The sequence below is a fragment of the Muscardinus avellanarius genome, assembly GCF_963383645.1.
Source record: "Muscardinus avellanarius genome assembly, chromosome: 1".
Classification (NCBI taxonomy): Eukaryota; Metazoa; Chordata; class Mammalia; order Rodentia; family Gliridae; genus Muscardinus; species Muscardinus avellanarius.
The window spans coordinates 136,576,191-136,594,325 of NC_137786.1; the positions used below are offsets into that span (position 1 = coordinate 136,576,191).

General features: G+C 37.0%; 1 protein-coding gene across 3 annotated transcripts in view; it reads left to right on the top strand.

Annotated features, from left to right (window-relative positions):
• SIK3 (SIK family kinase 3) overlaps positions 1-18,135 on the top strand; it is a gene marked incomplete at both ends in the record, with an annotated part of 236,833 nt that overhangs the window by 122,472 nt on the left and 96,226 nt on the right. For all 3 annotated transcript variants that reach the window (XM_080719989.1, XM_080719990.1, XM_080719991.1), the window contains 2 exons: positions 12,276-12,392; positions 15,560-15,623. In XM_080719989.1, the coding sequence (XP_080576115.1) occupies positions 12,276-12,392; positions 15,560-15,623 (181 nt within the window). The remainder of the gene's footprint in view (positions 1-12,275; positions 12,393-15,559; positions 15,624-18,135) is intronic.

The following is an 18,135-nucleotide window of genomic DNA, read 5'->3' on the forward strand; positions in this document are numbered from 1 at the left end:
CCCTTATCTTTCCTGGCCATGTTGAGTCTTCTTGTCTGGAATTAGCTAGTGTACTCTTGTGTCCCGGTCATTCCTTAGGCTTGACAGCAACCATATATTTTCTAGAAACAGTTGTGATGGGTGTGTAAAATGAATATAACAACAAGTTCTTTCCAAATATACATCTTTACTTTGTCCCTGATACTATATTTGACCATTTATTGAAAAGTGAAGTATGGTAAAGTTTCAGTGCAGAGGGTAGGCTCTTCCCAAGATGTGGCAGGCCTACCTTCTGACCTTGGCCACATGGTATATTATTCATCTTAGCCATTTTATTCTAGCAGGTTTAGCTTAAGGAGCCCAGCTTGTGTAGTTTGTGTTGGTATGGGGTTTCTTTAAACCTCTTTTACTGATGGTAAATCTATTTTTTTGGTAAGTTTAAAAGAAAAACTTATTCATCAAGGCTGATTTCAAAGGCATTTAAATTCTTTTACTAACCAAACATCCCAAGATGGTCTTGCGAGAGAAATAAGCCCTACGGGGGGGGGGGGTGACTATATTTTCTCAATTCTCCCAAAGATGGGAGAAAAGTTAATTAACTGTATATAATAATAATATAATAATACTTGAGAGCAGTTGTTCTTCAGGTTGATCCTTTGACCTCAGAGTCTCCTCGGAGTCTTTTTCTGGGGCATTAGGTAAAATCTTTTTATAAAAATACTAAAATATAGACAGGCGTAGTAGCACATGCTTGTAATCTCAGTATTTGGGAGGTTGAGACAGGAGAGTTACAGGTTTGAGGCCAGCCTCAGCAACTTAGGGAAACTCTCAACAACCTAGCAAGACCCTGTTTCAAAACAAAAACTAACAACAACTCAAAAATGGACTGCAGTGTAGCTCAGAGGTAGAATACCCCTGGGTTCAGTCTTCAGTACCACCACTAAAACAAAAAAACAAAACAAAACAAAACAAAAAAAAAAACCCAAGAAACTAAGATGATCACTTTGATTTTCAGGGTAACATTTATAAAAGGGAGATTTCCAGAGAATAAATGTGTGTGATGATGTAATTACTCTGATAGCTAAGGAAGGGACTGTGTGAGTGTGTATGCTTGTGTTTTAATTTCTGATTTTAATTTAGTTTCAAAGTAAATATAGGGGGACTTCCGGGAAGATGGCGACCGAGAAAAGCGGGGCTTAAGAGCCCCGCTAACAACCAATCTCCATTACCACAAAATCAGCGCCTTTCATAGCCAGAAAACACCATCACAGGGAAACAAAAAAATCACCAGGCTCCAGAGAGAAAGCAGACTGAGAACAGAGCTCAGAGCCACAGAGGAGATACACCGGCCTCACGCCCGAGGTCGTGGCAGCAGCGCCATACTGCTGGCGGCAGCGGCAAATTCACCGGACGGCTACAGCAAGCTGAGGTGAGCTACTGCAGAACAGCCAGGCGGGATTTCTCGCTGCAGGTAAAATCTAAAGCTCCCAGTGGCTGAGCTCAGCACACGCCGCATGGATACAGAGTGGAAATCAAAACCAAGAAGAAATACGTCAGCCTCACGGCCTAGGGCGTAGCAGCGGCGCCATATTGCCACCGGCGGCAGCAGCAGAGAATTCACCGAATCCATTACAGCTACATCTGCGTACTCAAGAACAGTGAGTCAAATTGCGGGCCACAGAGGAGAAATCCCAGTACTGTACTCACTGGGACTTGATCCAGTGGGGGAGGGGCGGTGGCAGAGATATCACACCATAGGAGAACGCCCAACCTGGCACCCACCACAGTCTAAAGCAGCCTCTCTCAACTCTCTGGGTCGGAGACTCTGTGATACAACCCAGTAAAGGAGTAGTGGGGTCTGAGATACTACTGACTCGAGATCCAGAACACCTTAAGTAAAGTCATAGTGACCCAAGGGAAGAACCCAGAGAAGGCACAAACTTCCTAAATCATGGGAAAGAGGAATAACACTGGAGCAAGGAATGCCCACAACCCCACAACATCAGAACCCGATAAAACAGAAAATCAGAGATTTCTAGAAGATCAAATCAGGAAAATAACTGTAGAAATAATAGAGGTGCTTCGAAAAGAACTCAGAGAGAGCCAAAAAGAGATAAAGGATGCAATTAATGAAGTAAAGGCCTCAATTCAAAGTACAAACAACCGATTAGACCACATGGAGAACAGAATCTCGCTCTTAGAAGATGATCATTCCAAAAATGAACACATATTTTCTAATCTAGGAAAAAATATCTGACAGCAGGAATCTGATATTGAAGAAATATGGGCCCATTTTAAGAGAGCTAACCTAAGAATAATTGGAATAGAGGAGGGAAAAGAAAGTGAAACCTAAGGGATCAACAATCTCTTCAAGGAAGTAATAGCAGAAAATTTTCCAAACATAGAGCAAGAGGTTGATACAAGATCCAGGAAACTTTTAGAACTCCCTTTAGACAGGATCGGAGAAGAGGATCCCCATGCCACAGAATTGTCAAAATGACCAATGTGGAAGCCAAGCAGAGAATCTTAAAGGCAACAAAAACAAAGGGCCAAGTAACATTTAGAGGCAAACCAATTAGAATCACTCCAGACTTCCCAAACTAAGTCATGAGATCCAGAAGGGCTTGGAGTAACATATTCCAAACTCTGAAAGAAAACAACTTCCAGTCAAAAATTTCCTACCCAGCAAAACTTTTTATCAAATTAGATGGAGAAATAAGAAGCTTCCATGACCAACAGAAACTGAAGGAATTTATGTCTTCCAAACCAGCACTAGAGAAAATACTCAAAGAGATTAACTACAAAGAAGAAATAGGTAACACAAACCAGAACTAGAGAAACAAGAGTTTCCATCCAACAGTCAACTAAGATTGGTTATCTGTGGAGATTCATTACTTATGTTAGTCTTTTACCTATCTCTAAATGGTATTGTTTGCCTTTATTGTTGTTAATTTTTAGGATTTCTAGTTGGAATATTAATATACCTTCAGATATAGCATTTGGAAATATTTTATCCCATTTTATTAGTAACTTTTAACTCTGTTTACATTGTCTTTGGATATACAATATTTTTTTTTTTTAGGGAGTTTGTATACTCTTCTGTTGCCTATGCCATTGAAATCATATCCAAGAAATCACTGCCAATCTCAAAGATTTGAGGTTTTATGACCCAGATTTTCTCCTAAAAGTTTATAGTCTTAATATTTATATTTAGGTCTTTTATCTATTTTGAATTAATATTTGTATATGGGATTAGGTAAGGGTCCAACTTTATTCCTTTCCATGTAATTATTATGTGTCAACAATATCTAGTTAAAAGATTATTATTTCCACCACCAAAGGTTCGTGGAAACCTTGTCAAAAATAACTTGACAATATAGGGAAGAGTTTAGCTCTAGGCTTGTATTTAACTCCAATGGTTTATATATCTGCCTTTAGAACAGTACTACACTATTTCAATTATGGTAGCTTTATATGGTTTGAAATCAGAAAATATATATCTTCTAGCTTTGTTCTTTTTCAAGATCGTTTTGGGTATCTAGATTCCATATTCCATATTAGGATAGAGTTTTTATCTGAAAAATAAATATATAAATATATGATAGTTTCACCTAAAAAAATAGAAAAAAAATATTCTCTGGTAAGAAAGAAAGTAAAAAGAAATATTGAAATGTTATCTTTAAGTCATCAAAAGCTTGGTATCAGACAAATGAAACTGTTATGTGAGATTATCATTGTTAATTTTGGATAAATTGCTATAATACTAGATGTCAACCACTAAGCCAAGCATGGGAGGGAGGGATGGGGAGAGAATGGGGTGGTGATCGGGTGGGGGCTGACTGGGCGATGTGTGCATATATGTCTACAAAAGTTTGTATCCCACTATGATGTATGAATACAGTGCACCAATAAAATAAAAACAAAACAAAACAAAAAAAACAAAGTAAATATAGTTAGTGTATTACCTACTGAAGAAAACTTCATTAAAGACTCCTGATAACTTTTTTCCCCTCAGTTGCTTTTGAAAGGAAACCTGAAACCAAAAAGTGTGATAGCTGCTGTTTCAGGGCTACAGGACCTCATTCTATCAGAGAACCCCTCTCCAGCGTGGCTACCTAGTGAGCTGCATCCAGTCAGCATGGTACAGTAAAACAGTTAGTGCTCAGTAAGCATGTTCAGTGGACTTAAATCGAGTTCTTAGAATATAGCTTTTGAAATCTTGTATGAGAGTCTGCCAAGGCAGGTAGTTGTTGAGCATTGACTTCTTTGTAACTTAGACCAACTTTTGTGATATGGGTACCTGGCAGTTCTCAGTGTCTAGTCAACTTTTCCAGAATCATCTTCTGGAATGCCTTTGTTAACTGGTAGGTAGGTTAAATATCTAGCTTATAGGCCTTATCTAGACCAATGCAGGCTAATAGAATGAGGCATACTTGTATGTTTGGTGTGTGTGTGTGTGTGTGTGTGTGTGTGTGTGTGTGTGTGTGTGTGTAAGCATATTGAAAAATTTTAGTAACCATTTTTCTTTTACTGTCTTTAACCGTTTTTGTTTTTGTGTATTTCTTGAAGTGCATTTTATTTCTTCATGTGGATTTGATCTGCTATCTTTTTTTAATACGAATGGGACGTGCTTTTATTTATTTATTTATTTATTTTAAATTCATAGATGCTTATTTTTCTTATTTACTAAACATTTTATTTATTATTTATTTTTTATATTTCTTTATTTTTATTTTTTTATTAATTTTTTAAATTATTTTTTTATTGGTGCACTGTATCCATACATCATAATGGGATAAAAAAACACTTTTTGTAGACATACATGCACACATCGCCCAATTAGCCCATACCCGATCCCCACCCCATTCCCTACCCATCCCTCCTTCCCATGCTTGGCTTAGTGGTTCACATCTAGTATTATAGCAATTTATCCAAAATTAACAATGATAATCTCACATAACAGTTTCATTTGTCTGATACCAAGCTTTTGATGACTTAAAGATAACATTTCAATAGTTCTTTTTACTTTCTTTCTTACCAGAGAATATTTTCTTTCTTTCTTTTTTTGGTGAAACTATCATACATTTATTTATTTATTTTTCAGAAAAAAATCTATCCTAATGTGGAATATGGACTCTAGATACCCAAAACGATCTTGAAAAAGAACAAAGCTAGAAGATGTACATTTTCTGATTTCAAACCATATAAAGCTACAATAATTGAAACAGTATAGTACTGTTCTAAAGGCAGATATATAAACCATTGGAGTTAAATAAAAGCCTAGAGATAAATTCTTCCCTATATTGTCAAGTTATTTTTGACAAGGTTTCCACGAACATTTGGTGGAGGAAATAATAATCTTTTAACTAAATATTGTTGAAAAATAATAATTACATGGAAAAGAATAAAGTTGGACCCTTACCTAATCCCATATACAAATATTAACTCAAAATAGATAAAAGACCTAAATATAAATCTTAAGACTCTAAACTTTTAGAAGAAAATCTGGGTCATTAAACCTCACAACGTTGAAATTGGCAATGATTTCTTGGATATGATTTCAATGGCACAGGCAACAGAACGGTAAACAAACTCCCTAAAAAATAAAAAAAAAAATTGTATATCCAAAGACAATGTAAACAGAGTTAAAAGTTACTAATAGAATGGGATAAAATATTTCCAAATGCTATATCTGAAGGTATATTAATATTCCAACTAGAAATCCTAAAAATTAGCAACAATAAAAGAAAACAATACAATTTAGAGATAGGTAAAAGACTAACATAAATAATGAATCTCCACAGATAACCAATCTTAGTTGTCTGTTGGATGGAAAATCTTGTTTCTCTGGTTCTGGTGTGTGTTACCTATTTCTTCTTTGTAGTTAATCTCTTTGAGTATTTTCTCTAGCGCTGGATTTGAAGACATAAATTCCTTCAGTTTCTGTTTGTCCTGAAAGCTTCTTATTTCCCCATCTAATTTGATAGAAATTTTTGCTGGGTAGGAAATTTTTGGCTGGAAGTTGTTTTCTTTCAGAGTTTGGAATATGTTACTCCAAGCCCTTCTGGATCTCATGACTTGGTTTGAGAAGTCTGGAGTGATTTTAATTGTTTTGCCTCTGAATGTCACTTGGCCCCTTGTTTTTGTTGCCTTTAAGATTCTCTGCTTGGCTTCCACATTGGTCATTTTGACAATTCTGTGGCGTGGGGATCCTCTTCTCCGATCCTGTCTAAAGGGAGTTCTATAAGTTTCCTGGATCTGTGTATCAACCTCTTGCTCTATGTTTGGAAAATGTTCTGCTATTACTTCCTTGAAGAGATTGTTGATCCCTTTGGTTTCACTTTCTTTTCCCTCCTCTATTCCAATTATTCTTAGGTTAGCTCCCTTAAAATGGGCCCATATTTCTTCAGTGTCAGATTCCTGCTGTCGGATATTTTTTCCTAGATTAGAAACTATGCGTTCATTTTTGGAATGATCATCTTCTAAGAGCAAGATTCTATTCTTCATGTGGTCTAATCGGTTGTTTGTACTTTGAATTGAGGCCTTTACTTCATTAATTGCATCCTTTATCTCTTTTTGGCTCTCTCTGAGTTCTTTTCGAAACACCTCTATTATAATTTCTACAGTTATTTTCCTGATTTGATCATCTAGAAATCTCTGATTTTCTGTTTTATCGGGTTCTGATGTTGTGGGGTTGTGGGCATTCCTTGCTCCAGTGTTATTCCTCTTTCCCATGATTTCGGAAGTTTGTGCCTTCTCTCGGTTCTTCCCTTGGGTCACTACGACTTCACTTAAGGTGCTCTGAATCTCGAGTCTGTGGTTTCCCAGTCACAACTACTCCTTTGCTGGGTTGTATCGCAAAGTCTCAGACCCACGGAGTCAATAGAGGCTGCTTTAGACTATGGGGGGTTCCAGGTTGGGCGTTCTCCTATGGTGTGATATCTCTGCTACCACCACTCCCCCACTGGGTCAAGTCCCTGGGGGTGCTCTACTGGGATTTCTTCTCTAGGGGCTGCAATTTGACTCACTGTTGTTGAGTGCGCCTATGAAGCTGTAGTGGACTTGGTGAATTTGATGCTGCTGCCGCCGGCGACAATATGGCGCTGCTGCCACACCCTCGGCCATGACGCTGGCGTATTTCTTCTCTGGTTTTGCGCTCCACTCTGAGTTTCTGCAGGGTTTGCTGAGCCCAGCCACTGGGAGCTTTAGATGCTCCCTGCGCCGAAAAATATGTCGAATCCCGCCTGGCTGTTCCACAGCGGCTCACCTTGGCTCGCTGTCCGCTGCTCCTCTCTGGGCCTGGTGGGCTGTTGAGTGCGTTAGTGTGGTGCCATTCTGTGAATTCGCCGCTGCCGCCGGCAGTAAGACGCTGCTGCTGCGTCCTCGGCCGTGAGGCCGGCGTGTCTCCTCTGTGGCTCCAAGCTCCGTTCTGAGTTCCCCTCCTCTCTGGGGTCTGGTGCAGCAAGGGAGAATGGCGCCCGCCGCTCTGCGCCGCAGCACTGCGATCTGGTTTCTTTCTGTGTCTCGTTTTCCAGCCCTCTTTTTCTCTGTCCCTTGTAATTACAATTTTTGTTTCTCTACTTATGGTGTTTTCTGACTATGAAAGGTGCTGATTTTGTAGTAATAGGGATTGGTTGTTAGCGGGGCTCGCAAGCCCCGCTTTTCTCTGTCGCCATCTTCTATTTATTATTTTTTTAATGTAAAAAGAAATAGACAAAATTAGTTTGTATGTGTGTAGTACTGGTGATCGAACCCAGGGAGATTCTACTGCTGAATTATTCCCCTACCCCTTTTTTCTGTTTTTCTTTTGAAACAGTCTCACTAAATTATGCATGCTTCCCTCAAAGATGCAATCCTCCTGTCTTGGCCTCCCAAGTACTGGGATTACAGGCATGCACTAGGCTAAATCAGTTGTTGTTGTTTTTGGTGGTACTGGGGTTCCTGGAAGCCCTTCCACTTCCGGGCTACACTTCCAGACCTATTTTATATATATATATATTTTTTATTTGGAAACAGGGTCTCTTAAGCCAGCAAGGCTGGCTCCGAACCAGTGCAATCCTCCTGTCTCTGCCTCACTAGTGCAGGGATTATGAGCGTGTGCCACCACACCCGGCTAAATCAGTTTTTAATAACATATTTTATTTATCTCAGTGTACAAAATAATATCGTTTTCACATGTAACCAATATAAAAATTTGTGAGTAAGATAGTTTGCATTTTCTTTTAGTACTGAGTTTGTAAATCTGGTATATATTTTACATCCTTAGTAGTCACATGTGGCTGGTGACTATTACATTTATAGATCTAGACCATAGCTGGGCCTGGTGGCGCACGCTTGGGAGGCTGAGATAGGAGGATCGTGCAGGTTCGAAGCCAGCCTCAGCTACTTAGTGAGGCTATCAGCAACTTAGTGAGACCCTGTTTCCAAATAAAATATAAAATGGGTCTGGGAGTATAGCCCGGAGGTAGAAAGCCCCTGGGTTCCACCCCCAGTACCACCAAAAAAACAAAAAAAACCCAAAACAGATCTAGACCATAATGTAATTTAGATCTAAGCCGTGGACAATCTAGCATAGATAAACTTTGTTATAGAGCTAGAGAACAAAAATTTTGTTATAGAAGTTAATATAAAAATGTAGATTCAGTGGAAAAAATTCACAGTGGCTGAATATTCATCTATCTAAATTCTAAGGCATTTTAATGAGAAGTAAAGTTTCTTTCCATGAAAGAATACTGAAAAAATAGACTTTCTCTACACTCTGATGTTTATTCTTTTTTACTTAAAAGTATACATGCAGTCTGTTTACTATATTCTGTGAGTTTCTTATACATACACCTGCATACCAGTTTCTTTAAAAAGCCTCTCCTTTTTAGAAGAATTTAGCTCTTCTGGATTTACCTTTCCCCCCCAAAAGAAAAACTAAAAAATTTTAGAAGAAATTTAGCTCTTCTGGATTTACCTTTCCTTTTTCAAAACTATACATTTTTCATTCCATTTTCCTAAAATCCTGTTTTGGGTTTCTTTCTTTCTTTTTTTTTTTAATGGGAAATGATGAGGAGAAAGGGTGGTTTGTTTTCATCCTGATGCTAAATTTTCCCCTGTTCATTGGTTCTTATCCTGTCACTTAATCTTGCCTCTGAATGTGGTGTCAGTATATGTAAATTACATTTTATTTGTTTTGTTTATTTTTTCTTCAGTTGTACTCCCTGTGAGCATTGCTGTGTTTGCAAAAGTGAAGTGCAAGTAAAGGAACTATGGTTTTTAGAAGTGAGAACTAGAAGGGGAAATAGCTACATTCCCCTCTAGAATGGATAATAAAGAATTATGGCTTTGGCATGATCTGAATTTATTTACTTTTTAAAAATTATTTGTTGTTTTAAAAAGAAGAGTTTGTTGAAGGGAAGTGTCTTAAAGAGGTAAATTCTTAAGGACTTTTATAGTCTATTAAGCAACGTATCTGATATAAGGCCATGTTTAATTAATGTTGGGAGTATCAATTTACAGAATCATGTTTTTCTGCAAAATAAAAGAACTATGTGGAACAGGATAACTTAGGAAATAAATGATCTTTTGATAATGTTGGAAATTTCATTCTTAATCTATTTTTATGTGTAATTATAATTATGTGAGTCATAGATTCTCAGCTCCAAACTAAAAACATATTCCTTGAGAGTTTGTCTTTATTTACCTACTACTGATTTACTTTTGCTATAGATACATTTAATTTTTCAAGCAACTGATATGGAATTTAAGATAAAAGAAAAACTTCACTATATAGCCTCCAAAAATTTGTAGTTGTGAAAATTCTTGCTTCTTATTCTGTTCTAAAAATAATCATACCTGCATATTAGCCCCTTGTTCTCTGACTTAGTACTTTCTGTTTCATCGATATTTTTCTGCTGTTTAGAAAAACCTACATTTCCAGTTTATAGCTAATGTAGGAGCTGAGCTTCAGGAAGTCACCTTCTCCATTAAGTAATCCTGTCAAGCAGTTGTGCAATTTCCAAGTAGCATTAAGTGTCCTTCTCAGGGTGTTATAGCTATAGTAAAGATAGCAGCGGAGCCTGGCCTGCTGTGAAGGTGTCCACTCTGGCACAGCTCTCAGGGCCAAGGCCTGCAAAGGGCCTATCTTATGGCTTAGTATGACTTTCCTGAATGGAATGCATCTCCCTCCCCACCCCCCCGTTCTGTTCCTTCCATGTTCTGTTCCCACATCAGCTGGCAGCAGTCACTTGGTTTTGAATGTTGCCCACAAATTGGTAGCTATTTTGCCTTTTGGCCTCCCGACTTGCTGCTTGAATAAGGAATCAGTGTATTTTGGATCTAGTATTATGTTGCTTAGTGAAGCAAAGCTAGTTCATACAAAAGAATATCTAAGTTTTAAGGCTTGATTCCAGAGGAAAAAAACGGAAATAACAATATCAGTACCTGTAATTAATGTACACAACAGGCCCCGTCCTTACCCATGTGTGAGACATTCCAAGGCCTGAAACAGTAGATAGTACCAAACTCTATACATACCATATTTTTCTATATATACACATCTGTAAAAAGATTAATTCATAAATTTGGCATAGTAAGCAGTTGACTATAATAGTAAAAATCAAACAATTATAATAATATACTGTAATAAAGTTTATGTAAATGTCTCTCAAAATCCATGCTACATATCTTAGCAACTTCAGCATACAATTTCTTTTCCTATTAAGATGAGAACTTTCACCTTCCCATGTAAAGGAAGTGCCTTGTGGCTTCTCTTTGGCATATCCAAATTGCTGGCATCACTGCCTTTGTGCTTCAGGGCCATTATTAGTAAGTAAGATAAGGGCAACTTGAATACAAGCACTGCAGTAACGTGACAGTTGATCTGATAACTGAGTTTGCTATTAAATGACTGGTGAGAGGGTAGCATATACAGTTTAGACATGCTGAGCAAAGGGATGACTCATGTCAGCAGCAGCATGGTACAAGATTTCATCATGCTGTTCAGAATGGTGTGCAACTTAAAGGTGCTTATTCCTGAATTTTTCCATTTAATACTTTTAGACCGTAGTTGGCTGAGGATAACTGAAACTGAAAAGAGTGAAACTGTGGATGGGGGGGGGGCACTACTGTATTGCATGTTTAACACATGTCAGACATTATATTAAAGCAGAGTGTATGCATTATCTTAGTTAATTCTAAGCATCCCTTTAAATAACATTTTATAATTAGGGGTTAAAACAAGTGTTTTGAGTATTCAGTGAGAATGATGTAAAAGTTTAAATTTAGTAGATTAAAACAAAGTCCTTGTTTTTTGCTCTGCTTTAAGATATATGTACATCTAACTGGGCATGGTGAGACATGCCTATAATCCTAGTACTTGGGAGGCTGAGACAGGAGGATCATAGTTTCAAGACCAGCCTCAGCAACTTAGTGAAACCCTCTTTCAAATAAAAAGTAAAATAGGGCTGGGGATATAGCTCAGAGGTAGAATGTTTCTGGGCTCAACCTCCAATACAAAAAAAAAAAAGGATATATGTTCTTCTGATTGTCTTTAAAATGGTTGGTCAAATGGAAAGATGTGTTTTGTGCTGAAACAGTGTGTGTGTGATACAGAAAGATCTTTGGATTATTATAATATTATTGTTATGAACTTTAAAGCCAAGCTATTGGCATCTGCCACATATTGGCTGTAAATTAATGACTTAATCTTGGGATAATTACTTACTCTCTGGGTGCCTCAGATTCTGTATTAATAAAACAACATTTATAATAACATGGGTGTTAATTTTAAAAGAGTTAGTTCTGTAAAGCACTAAAAATTATGGCTTGCACATAGTACACATTCAGTATAGTCACCACCCCCACCACTGCTGCTGACTTACACAAGCACCTAAGGAGGTGTGGAAAGCCCCTGCAAACGTTCTGGTGGAATGTTACTAAAACACGTACCGATCAATAAGCTTCTGAACAGTAGACCCTCCATACCACTCTTCAGCATGATTTGACCCAGACTGTAACCACATCTATGGAGTAATGAAATAGTTCATCCTGGGGTTTTACTGTATAAGCAGTTTTTAAAATGTCAGAAGACCCACCAGCTTTTGGAGTCTTTTCTTTTGAGGCAAACTTGCAATGATTCCATTTCCTGGTTGTTTTTTTAAAGAGCAAATTCATTTTCCTCATTGACATTCTGAAAACGAAATACTGGCACGTTGTATTTTGTAGAATACAATGTTTTAAATGGCTTCAATTTTCCTGAACAAACTGCTTTTTATGATACATCAGAGTTAATTTTCTTCCTCTCTTGTCAGGTTGCTATCAAGATCATAGATAAAACACAGCTGGATGAAGAAAACTTAAAGAAGATTTTTCGTGAAGTTCAGATTATGAAGATGCTTTGCCACCCCCATATCATCAGGCTCTACCAGGTAGGATGTCTAATGGTGCAGTGCATGGTTGCAGAGAACACAGAACTGTCTATTGTTTCAAAGGCTGCCTCTGGAGAAAATGTGTATGGGTGAAAGGACATCCAAAATGTTTTTTGTTTCTATGTTCACATGTTCATCCTAATATCTTCCCTTTCCTTCTATGTCCTTACACAATATTTAATAGTCTCATGTTTCCCCTGGCTATTTACTAAGATCTGCCGTACCCAAGTGAATCTTCTTAATTTGTTCTTTAAAACAGTGCTTTTCTCTGCAAGAATTGCACAAAAACATTACTTACTTTTTTTATTTAGATCTGAGTTCTAAAACAGGATGGGACACTCAAAAGGAACAGAGAATTTTGAGAGATGAAAAGCTGGAGATGAATATGATGTTATTTTCTTGGAAGATTATTTAAATATTTATTTATATGATGATATGAATTGTCGAATTGTCATAGCAAATGATATTTTAAGTATGGATTCTTTCATCAATCAAAACCTACCTCATGGGTTGGAAGAATAGCGCGCTCGCGCGCACGCTCTCGCGCGCTCTCGCTCTCTCTCTCTCTCTCTCTCTCTCTCTCTCTCACACACACACACACACACACACACACACACACCCCTACCTCTTTTCCATTCTAATAAAATCCTGGTTTTAGTTCTCGGAGGTAACATTTAATTACTTTAATAATTCACAGATAGATTATATATTATTCTATGTAATGGAAGAGATTTCTGTTTTAGTTTTCTTAACATTCCTAAGAAACATGTTTCATACCATCATGGAAATGGTTTTCTGGATATATTGCAAAAGCAGTAAACTGATGGTTAAAATTTCAAGTCGGATAGGAGGGGAGGACCATGCCTTAGCAGGCTGGTGGAAGAGATATTTTGGGAGAGGTGGGGCTTTAGGGTGCTTCTCAAATTGCAGTGTGTTGGCAGCAAGGAGCTCTGCTCACCGCTTTCCACCAGAACAGTCATCTCTTGAGTGCTGAAGGAAGTGACCACCCACTCAGTTTGTTTGCTGCTATTGCTTCACAGTGAATGGTTTCTGACCCGGACATAGAACCATGTGTAAGACTAGAGAAAGCATGCTCATGACACAGAGGGGTGAGCTTGCATAGCTTGTAATTTTATGGAAAAGAAATCATGTCATGACCGTGTGTACAGTTAAGGCTACAGCTTCAGAGCTCTTATTTCTTATCAGCTGCTCACATGATGAAATGAATTAGGTCAGCAGGAACAGACCTGTTGAAATATATAAGACTATAATATTGTGAATAACACCTATGTTCAGCCCAAGAAACAAACTTTCAATAGCTTCCGTGTGTCTCCTGAAGAGCTATACTGTGAGCTTACAGGTATCTTAACCTCAGCTAAATTCTAGACCTCATCTTTTAAAATAAATGATCACAAAGTAATTGTGGGGCTTAGGCTGGCCTTTCTCAAAACATTAACTTGTAGATGTGAACCTTATAACTAAAATTTTACGAGTTACCTATCTTAGCCAAGATTGCACTAATTTTCTTCTTGTAGCCCTGTCTCTGAACAGTGCCTTCTTTTAACCTTCCTTTTGCTTTCTGGGCAGCTAGTATTGTTACTGGGCAATTCTAGTTGCCAAGGTGAATGGCTGGCACAATGTCTGCATATGGGATCGAGGCGGTTTTCAGGTCAGTCTCTTCAGGTTATAGAACAAACAAATGTAGGTAGCTCTACAGGAAACAGTGGTTTTTGAACTTGTGAAAAATCTAATAATAAAAGAACATTTGTAGTTAATAAAAAGGCCTGGGAATGCAAGGGAAATATATAATGTAACAATTAATTTTTAAATTTTTTTCTAAACACCTTCATATATTTAGAGCACTCACTTTTTGTTATATAAATCAACATATAGAAAGAGCTCAGAACATATAACAGTGAGCCTACATCAACAATATGTAGAGTTTATTAAAGGGAAAAATGATTAAAAAGACAACACAGGTTTTAGATTTTAAAGTCAAATTAAAATTTACTCATATAATGAAGTAATATAAAGCCATTAAAAAGAAAAGAGCTGTATACTGCAATACTGTACACATATGGGATTGTATAAAGATACAAAAGAAAGTAACTGGGAAATAATTTAATTAACTGTAAAGTAAAAGTCTAGAACTGTATATTGTCCAATATGGTAACTGCTAGCCACATGTCACTATTTAAATGTTAAAATATGACCAGAGAGGCTGAGGAACTCAGTTTTAAATTTCATTTAATTGCAATTAAAATGTAAAAACTGAAGCAACTTACAATTTTTAAGAGCATTCAAGTTATAATATTTTGGATATATTAGGGTTAAGTAAGCAGATTATTTTCCCCCTTTGACTACTTAGATATGGCTACCAGTAAAGTTAAACTGATATAGCTCATATCATATTCTTATTGTACATCACTGCTCTCAGAGGGTATATGATAAATTATTAACAGTGATTCTCTGGGGGAGTAAAATGGAAGGAGTTGGAAAAAGGAAAACTTTTGGTCTTGTTATATACTAGGTATTTAAAATGTTATAATGTATAAATGTATACTCATGTGGTTTACTTTTTAAAAAGTGTTTGATGTAAAAAGAAAGAAGCGACAGTGTACTACAACAATATTTCATAGCAAAATAGAAAAAGGTTGTTATTTAAAAGGTTGGTATTTTGTTTTCCCTTTTTTAAATAAATGAACAATAGAAAGGAAAATCATCGTTTGCATTGAAAAAGAAAGTCCTATATGCTTTCTGTGCAGTTCTTAAGTGCTCCCATTATTTTCCCTGAAGACATTTTTTTATTTCGGTTGGTTTTAGGGAGAGATATTTTTGAACTTCAGGTGATTGGTGCTAAATGTGAGCTTTTTAAGTTCTTAGCAGCTTCTTGCTTCCCAGTTTCATGGAGCTTAACAGGCTGCAAGAGACCTCATGGAACTATGAAAGGACTGTGTCAAGTAGCATGTTTCCTTCTTTGAAGAACTTGAAGGACTATTCCCTTCTTCTTATTAACATTTATATCTGCCCCCCACCAAACATTTTGAATTTCCTTTAAGCAGTGGTACGTTTGTGAATATTTCAAATGACTGACGTGGTGGTGTTAGTTCTCTTCCTATGGCATCAGCCTGTCATTGTGTCACCATCACTTTCCTCCTTTGCACCAGGTGATGGAGACAGAACGGATGATTTATCTGGTGACAGAGTATGCTAGCGGAGGGGAGATATTTGGTAAGTACATTTATTGCATTCTTTTATTTTTTTTTTTTTGAGGTACTGGGGACAGAATCCAGGGGCATTGTACCTCCAAGCTACCCCTCAGCCCTATTTTTTAGTCTTTTTATTACTGAAACAGGGTCTCACTGAGTTGAATATGGCCTAAGCAGCTGAGTTTGTCAGCCCTCCACAATCCTTGGGTCTCAGCCTCCCGAGTGCTGCTAGGATTACAGGCATGTACCACCATGCCTGGCTAATTTATTGCATTCTTTAAAGAGCTCCTAAGACCATCATGGCAAACCTAAAATAGCCCCTAAATACTTTTGTCATTGTGAGCAACTGTCACTTGGTGCCACCCTTCAGAATTGTTATTTTCTACCAATAAAATAATTTTAATTTTTTTATTCAACCTAGTAATATCCCTGTGACATCTTTGTTTTCCTAGCAGAAATGTTTTATTTCAATCAGTTTATTGGCCATTGAGATTAAAGATCTCCAAAAACAAGCTTTCTCTCTGATCATGTAACTAAAAGTCTTTCCAGTTGCCAGGTTCTAACTGAGGTTACCACGTGACAGAATGCCCACAAGCCACAAGTACACAGGCCAATGTTGTGTGAAAAAGTGCCACTTGGAGCAGAGCCTCACCCTAATGCATTTCTCAAATGTTTCTATAGCATGCAGCTCTATCCCATACCCCATATTCATCGTTTCCCTTAATACTTCTTGTGATTTGGAGTTTTTGCCTTTGGTAGCATTAATAGAGACAAATGGGGTTAAAGGGTAAACTTTAAATCTAAATTTATGTCTCTTTTTTTCCCCCTTATGGCAAGTAACAATAAAGATCTCTTTTTATATATTTTAGGTTTATCTAATTTCTTTATTTTTTAGGTTTGTTTTCAATTTTATAATTATGAATACTTTTATTTAAATATATTTAAAAGTATGGAGTTACTTTTAAAGTAGAACTTTCTTATTAATGATAGGGTTGTTATGGCTACATGGAATATTGTGTGTATGTTTTGAACTGAGCCCAGCAGTCTTATTTTTTGTGTGTGTTTTAAGGATTTTCAGGATAAGTGCTAGTCTTTTTAAAAGAAGACCACATATTTCTAAATTTTATCTTTAATAAGCTTTATAGATTTGTTTATGTAATGCTAAGACTAATGGTGATGAAATGAAATTTATAACCAAAGTATAGTGTTGGATGGGATACTTTATTTCAAAGAAAGCAATTCATTAAAAAATTTGAAGATCTTGAAGAATATATATATATATATATATATATATATATATATATATATATATATATATATATATATATATGCCAATCCTGTGCTGTGGAGATGCTGACTCAATATAAACACACTGTAGCTCCTCCATGAAGCAGCCTGGTAGAATATGGACATGGAATCAGCCTGAGTACTAAAATGGCAAACTCTGTACAGGTTAGAGCTGCAGCAAAGATGGCAGATGATTGAACTTGTGAGACCACAGGAGTCCTTCCAGAGGATGTTTTATAAGGAAGCCTATGAACTAGAACACAGAAACTTGCCAGAAACTAGAGAAAGAGAAACAGCAGTGCTGTTGCTAATCAGTACACTGTGGCTGGCATGCTGGGCACTTGTTACCATGATGCCACCCTTATTCAGATGGCCAGTGGACATGAACACAGGGACAGCTTTTGTTATCCAGACGCCTTTTTACAAATGTTGTTCAAGACAAAAGCAAAACATCTCTCAAATCCGTGAGCTATTGACTGTTTTATCTTATAGAAAGTCATTTACCGATAGAAAAGTAATGGTAATCTTGGAATCAAAGAGACTGTGGCATCTTAATGTTCATAATAATTTAAGAATCAAGCCCAAGAATCAGGTCTACCCTGTTCTTTAGGACAGCGTTTTTTTTTTTTAATGTACAGGAAAGGTTACAGTACTCTGGTCATGGACTCTTAATAGGAATAGAGCTAAGGGTTGAGTAAACAGAATATGCTTTTGATAATATTATTACTTTTTAATAAAAAATGCATAGCACCCTACATAATACAGATGTAATTATGTAAGAGCAAAATATGTTAGTAATATTATTACTTATAGTAAAATATGCAGATGAGAAAGAAAATGGTGTCTTACCTAAAGGAAATCATTGAAAGTACTCAGGAACTGTCTCATGATTTTTAAAAAGTATCTGTATTAAGGTAAGGGGAGGAGCTTAGTCAAGAAAGTAGAGGTAGTTATACCTAGGTTTGAGTCAGTTCTCTGCCACCTGTTTGCTCCTTTACTTGGAGCAAGTTAACCAAATGATTCTAGGACATAGTCTATAAAAGGCAAAGTCTGTCTTTGCCTGATAGTTGTGAAAATGAAATGAGTCAACAAGCATAGAGCCCTAGAGCATGGTTCCTCTTACTACCTTCACTTTAAACTACAAATGGGAGGTCAGCTTCTGGCATGGCTGCATCAGGAGCTCTGTGGATCAGCTGCCAGTGAAACTGATAAAAACTATTTAAAAAACAAAAGAAAAGAAAACGAAC